The 6,832-nt window shown below is 51.6% G+C and overlaps 1 protein-coding gene across 1 annotated transcript; it reads left to right on the top strand.

The window, feature by feature from the left end:
- Positions 1 to 672: 672 nt before the first annotated feature.
- LOC104865002 (indolethylamine N-methyltransferase) lies at positions 673 to 6,118 on the top strand. The gene is made up of 3 exons (XM_010628323.2): positions 673 to 888; positions 2,333 to 2,540; positions 5,483 to 6,118. The coding sequence occupies exons 1-3, from the start codon at positions 732 to 734 to the stop codon at positions 5,910 to 5,912; spliced, it is 795 nt and encodes a 264-aa protein (XP_010626625.1). The 5' UTR covers positions 673 to 731; the 3' UTR covers positions 5,913 to 6,118.
- The last annotated feature ends 714 nt before the right edge of the window (positions 6,119 to 6,832 follow it).

Genomic DNA, 6,832 nt, shown 5'->3' with positions numbered 1-6,832 from the left:
GAAGGGAAGAAGGGTTGAAGGGAGGGCAGGGGAATGGGGCAAAAAAGAAGAATCAAGATGGATCAAAATCCCTGTGATGAAAGTAATCACTGTGTATGACAAATATGTGCAAACAAAAAATAAAGTTAAAAATAAATTATGTAAGCAGAAAAACAAAATGAAGAACAAAAAGATTGATTAAGCAAGTGGATAAAATAAACAAGATCAAACTCAGGGAAGGACGATCTGTTTTTAAGGTCAAGTTCACTGACTCTGGTCAGTAAAATCTCGGCCATCTCTGGATCCTGTTTCCCAACCCCTAGGGGCCTTTCTGCCTCTTGTTTTCCAACCAAATCCCAAGGGGGAAGCATCGTTGAACTATTGCAGACCCTTGGTCTCTCCTTGTCTCCATCTACCGCTTTGCTCCTCTGTCTCCCTGTGTGTTTGCCTCTGTAATTCTCTCCCCTCTCTACCCCCAGCAGCAGCTACACTCAAAATTCCACCTCCCAGCAAGCAAGAACACCAAAGGTCCAGCACTGGTGACCTTGTTGCATTCCCATATTCTTGACAATTTACCAAGTAGATAAACTCCAGCCAGAAAATTCAGCCCCACAGTGCTGGCTTCCTGTGTTCAGATCTGAGGCCATGCAGGGTAAGGAGGCGGGCCAAGGAGGTTACACAACTCCCATTGGGAAGAGGGTGGGAGGAAGGCGTGGGCACACCTGGGCAGAGGAGCAGGCAGTCGTGCCAGAATGGACGGTAGACTGTATGCAGGAGGAGAGGACTATGAAAAGGAGTTCGACCCCAAAGACTACCTGGAAACCTACTATGCCTTTGACTCGGGCACCATGGCTGAAAACGAAATCCTGAAATTTAACCTGGAAAACCTCTTCCAGACCTTCACTGCAGGTAAGTGGCTAGGGAGGGTCCACGTGGGTTCATGGTGTGGCCGGGGGATACAATGGACAGGAAGCAAGCGTCTGTGCACCAAGGATGTTGCAGAAGCAGCCCAGCCTGTCCTGGCCACCAGCCTGCTAAGTGCAAGGCCTCTGCCAGGTAGCAGCAGTTGAGTGCAGAGCCCTGGCCTCAGAGATCAGAGCGAGGCTTGGGTGTGTGCTCATCAGCCTCAGTTTCTTCACCTGTGAAATGGAGAGGGTGATCCCAGAACTGGCCTGAGAACACTGCCTCCTGTTTGACTGCCCTACCTGCCTCCTCTGCTGAGAGGCATGAAAGCAGGACTTTGCGCCTTCCTGGGCTCTTGAATCCTATGGTAATCTGATGAACATTCCTACACACACACACACACACACACACACACACACACACAAACACACATACACACACACTTTTAAAAAACAGAAAAAAAGAGACTTGCCTAAGCACGTGTGAGGCCCTGGGTTTGATTCTCAGCATTACCCATAAAGGTGGAGCGAGAAAGCTCATGTATTCCTGAAGCCAAACCATAGAGTTCAGTTTACAAATCCTTGCTCTGGGGCATTAGAACTGGGTGAGCCAGTAGAGATTAACTCTCAAATTCCTCAGTGCACCCCAGGGGAGAGTGAGGCTCAGTGTGGGAGGGAAGGAGGGAGGGAGAGGGGTGGCCAGCCCAGATCAGACAGCAGCAGCAACAGCAAGACTAAAGCTTTTGTGAGGGGCTGCGGTGTACCGCATAATCCTAAAGGTAGCTCAAGCACTCTCAAACCTTATCTAACTATGTAACCAGCTCCGAGAAAGGTACAACAAGGAATGCTCCCTGGGACACAGAGCAAAGGAAGCTTAGTGCTCTCAGAGAAATCTAAGACATCCTGGAGAGGGGAGATTGGCACTGAGCCTTGGCAGATGGACAGGTGGATATTAAGGGAGAAGGCCAGAGGGAGGATGTAGGGATTAGAGAGCATTAGCTTAGTGTTGCCTGTTCCTCTAACTGGTTGCCATGTCCCTCACCTTCTGGATTGGCTGAGCTGATCACGAGCCCTCTGGCCCAGTTCTCAGCCTTCATCCGGCTCCGTCCACCACGTAAGTCCAGAGTCAGAACTCCACGGGAAATAAATCAGCTTCAACCAGGAAGTCAGCACTAACCTGTCCAGAAGACCCTGACGTACACTACCAGGGCCCCACTAGTACTTTGGGGGTTTGGGGGGATCTGGTATGTGTGCCAGGCTGTGCTCACCCCAGCCTTACTGTCCCAACACCAGATGTAGATGAGCCCTCCCTGCAAGGATGGCGGAGGGGGAGGAAAAGGCGGGCACAGGTCACCTCAGCATGCCCTCCTAAGCTTGTAAGTCCTGGGGAAGCGGGGGGTCGGGGTCTCCTCTACCCACTTCCCCAGGCCTCCCAGTGCTGTCCCTGATAGGCGGAGTGTGCGGCAACCTGTTGATCGACATTGGCACCGGCCCCACCATCTACCAGCTGCTCTCGGCCTGCGAGGTCTTCAGTGAAATCATCACCTCAGACTACAGTGAGCAGAACCTGCGAGAGCTGGAGAAGTGGCTGAGGAAGGAGCCAGGTGCATATGATTGGTCCCCCGCAGCGAAATATGTGTGTGAGCTGGAAGGAGACAGGTACTGCAAGTCCCACCCATGCCACCATCCCTGGCCACCGTCAGAGAAGCCTCCCCACCCCGGGCCAGTGTCCAAGACCCCACTCAGCTCACTGAACATCTCCCCTCTCCCTCTTCCCAGCTCCCCTCCACTCAGTCCCACTCTGGCTGCACAATTAACTGTGACTGCCCTATCCCACCCCTAGCCCACCAGCCTCTGGTTCCCTTCTTCCTGGGAGCCTCCAGGATTGCTCCAGCCCACATTCACCTCACTTTCCTTTGAAAAGTCATGGTTCAGCTTCTCCTTTCACCTAATGCTGGGTACGGGAAAGACGCAGGGAGCTGGGAATCCCCTACTCCATGCCAAGTCCCACGGACCAACAGCAACAGCCACCTGCAGCACCTCCCCCATTCCGGCTCACAGAGAGCAAATGGAGGGAGATGGGAGGGCAATGATTCTGCCCCATTCTACAGCAGAGGCAACTGAGACCGGGGCTGGAGGGTGGCCTCTGGTCTACTCAGAGCAGGGCAGCCTGCAGCAGGCCAGGTCTGAGCATTGCTCTGTATTCACTTGTGCTATCATTCAAAGAGCCTTGGGCCTTCTAGGCCCTGGGGGACCCACAGTGAAGAAGTCTTGTCCCTTGGAGCTCACACTCCAGTGGAGAAGGCAGCCACACTCAACTACATAGAAGACGCAGATAAACATGAGGTGACAGGGTGGACTTCGGCCAGCTGGGGACCTGAGACACAGGGTGCTGAGCTGCGTAGGCCGTTGTGTTTAGTCTCCTTTCCTCACTGGGACAGAACGCCTGACACGCACGGCTTCAAGGAGGAGAGGTTTGATTTGGTCACTGTTTCAGAAGTTGCAGTCCACGGTTAGCTGGCTCTCAGGGAGAAGCAGTATGGTGGAAGGGCCTGGTGAGGGCAAGCGGCTCACTCCCCGGGGACCAGGAAGCCAAGAGCAGCTGAAGAGCTTGAGAAGAAGGGGCCGGGGACCAGACATATGCAGGGCAATCAAAAACCATGGTGAACGCTTGCAGTTTTTAAATTATGACAGCCAAAGACGTATTGTCATTGGCACCCCCCGTAATAGTTCCCCACGTTTCCCGTCACTCTGGCCACTTTCAGAAGCTGGTCTGGAAGTCCTCTTTCATGTCTTTAGCTGTGCTGTCACAGCTGCTTCAATGTCTTGAATTGATTCAGAATGTTTACCTTTCGTGGTCAGTTTGACTTGAGGAAACGGCCAGAAGTTGTGCATTGCCAGATCTGGTGAATTAGGTGAACGGGGACACGCTTTAATGTTTTTACAAGACTGATTTTCCATTGGATGGCACTTGGGGACACCATTCACCGAATATGTTACCACACCTTTGCTTCAAAAAAAAAAAAAACGAGACGAAGGGAGGAGATGGATCTTCTGGGGAGATTAATGGCAATTTGTATTTTATTGTAGTCAGTTTTTTAAGTTATTCACTGTGTATTTCGATCACACCTAGTAGTCCCAAGGTCATTACCCTTGACCTACCCAGACACACCCAGAAGTATGGTTTACTAATACAGGCATCTCTCAAGCCAACCAAGTTGACACTCAAGATCACCTAGCACCTTCTAAAAGCAGCCTGGGTGAGCAGCTTCCTGGGTACTTAAAGATCTTTGGAAGGAGAGTCAGGCAGTAGGAACAGCAAAGGCCAGGGCTGGCAGTGAGAATGAGCTGCTCAAGGACCAGTAAGAAAGGAGCTGCCATGTGAAGGACAGCCAGGTGTCAAAGAAGGCAGCTGAAGCCAAGCCGCATGTAGGGTGATAGCTTCAGCCTCAAGTTCACTAGAGAGGGAATGGAGTGGTGGCATGGAGGAGTCATCACACTGCCAGCTGATAACTTGGGAGACAAAGCAGGCAAACTTGCAGAGCAAGGAGAGCAGGATGTTTAGGCGGCTGACATGGTGTCGAGCAGGTGAGAGCCCCGGAGGGCTCGGAGGTGGCTGTGGACTGGGATCATTTGTGGGTAGAGTCAACTGTTTGCTAATGGTGTGGATGTTGGGGCAGTGAGGAATCATGGGCAACTCCCACGGTGTGCATGTTGGGACTCAGAGGAGGCTTCAGGGCTGGAGATGAACTCCGCGAGCTGAACACCACAAGGCCAAGTGGAGATGACACCATGTTAGTGTCAGACAGGAGGAGGCTGCAGTGGGAGACTGGGAGAGAGCGAGGACCACGAGTGTGCAGCCCCCAGGAAGCCAAAGAAAGGGTGCTCTTCCCAGAACAAGGAGCCTAGGATGTAAGAACGTGGAGAATGTTATGATAAAAGTAAGTCACACCCAGAAGGAATGCACCCCCCCAGTACCACAGATGTGAAATCACTGTAGGCAAATTCACAGAGACCGAAAGCAGATGAGTGGCTCCCAAGGGCTGTGGGGAAGGGACCTGGGGACAATGGAGTCATTGCTTAATGAGTACAGGGTTTCCATAGAGAGCAATGAAAAAGTATTGGGAAAAAACAATGATGGTAGTTGCACAACATTACAAGTACAATTAGTACCACTAAATAGTACAATTACAACTTGTCAAAATGGCAAGTTTTATTGTATATACTTTACCACTTAAAAATTAATAATGAAATGTACCCCAAAAACACTTGTTAAGAAGGAGGTAGAGGCAATGAAGGAGGGAGTAATAAAATATAAAATCCACCATCCATCACTAGAGTTCGGTAAACTTGAGCAGATCTGTGCCTTAGTTTCCTCATTTTTATGGTGAAAGAAACAATGTCTCCCTTAAATATTTATTTGCCTAAGAGGTTAAATTATGGGCTTTTCCCAAGGATGACCACTGGGGCTGGTAAAAATCACAATGATGATGTTTATCACAGTTATCACTTTTATTACTTGCTATCTCTGTTTCATATTAGAATCATATTGTCAGTGGTCATTGTCCTTATCACCTCACCTCTGTGACTGTCCCCTACAGGCACAGGTGGCAGGAGAAAGAAGCCCGGCTCCGAAAAACAATCACTAGGTTGCTAAAGTGCGATGTGACCCAGCCACACCCACTGGGGTCAGCCCAGGTGCCACCGGCTGACTGCGTGCTGACCCTGCTGACCCTGGAGAGCGCCTGTCCCAGTGTGGACGCATACCGAGCGGCCGTGCGGGGCCTGGTCGGCCTGCTGAAGCCAGGCGGACACCTGGTCACCATGGTCGCCCTGCGTTCACAGCACTACATGGTGGGCCCCAAGAAGTTCTTCGGGCTCCACCTGGAGCGGGAGACAGTAGAGTCGGCCTTGCAGGAGGCCGGCTGCCAGGTGCTGAGGTGTGACTACCGTCCCATCAGCTACTCTGAAGCCTGCTCCAAGAATGAGGGCATCTGCTTTGTGGTTGCCTGCAAGGGCTCCAGTGTCTAATGTCAGCCTGGTCGGGAGAGTCTCCCTGGCAGGGGAGTCATGTCCACCCAGGTCTAGAGTCTCATTCACGGCCCCTCTGTAACAGGCAGCACCTGCTTCTGATGCCTGGTCCCGAGATCACAGAAGAAAAGTTGGGGATCTGTTCTCCATAGTCCTATCTTGTTACCCTGCAGCGAAGACCATGAAAATAAAGTTATTTATCTGGGTGCTCTTTTTATTTGTCTTCTCCCAGAAGCAAACCTTGAGACAAGGATTTCAGTCTAAATCACTGATTTGAGAGCGAAGAGTTTATTTTGAGAAAGGACCCCATGAAACATTAATAAGGCTGTGGACAGGAAAGCAGAGAAGGAAGGAGCCAGGAGGAGCCAGCCAGTAAAGTGTGTCACTATACCTCAATGAGCCCCTACTGTAGTTAACTGGAGCTCGGAGGTGCTGGGGCCTCAGGGGTCGGTGTGGTGTTCACACTGTGGAGCTACCCACCTGGGGGAGCTGGGCCAGGGCTGACCAGTTTCTGGCATTGTGACTGAAGGCTGCTCTGGAGGACCTTAATTCCCCAGCACTCTCAGTCCATTTCATGGGGCAACACAGCCCCAGAGAACTCAAAGGCAAAGATTCATGGATGCTGGCTGTGGGGTCCTGAGTCAGTGCACCAAGGGACAAAGAAGAGGCACCAGCAGTGTCCACCATAGTCAGGATATGTGCCGTGGGCTGGGGTGCAGGGCTGGCTCCTCACTGGAGAAAGAGGAACAGGAGCTCAGGGTTTTAAAGCCAGAGACCACTGCCAAAGTAGGATTATTTTTAGGCTCAGCTCCTGTCACTGGTGTAGGGACACTAAGGTTGGGCAGGGAGGAGAAGTCCCCGTGGAAGAGTTCAGTGAATCACAGGAGAGTCCCGGGTCTACACAGTGAGGAAGATGGTGG

The sequence above is a fragment of the Fukomys damarensis genome, unplaced genomic scaffold, assembly GCF_012274545.1.
Source record: "Fukomys damarensis isolate Sample0158 unplaced genomic scaffold, DMR_v1.0_HiC HiC_scaffold_4, whole genome shotgun sequence".
NCBI classification, from domain to species: domain Eukaryota; kingdom Metazoa; phylum Chordata; class Mammalia; order Rodentia; family Bathyergidae; genus Fukomys; species Fukomys damarensis.
This window is presented reverse-complemented; position numbering and strand designations above follow the sequence as displayed.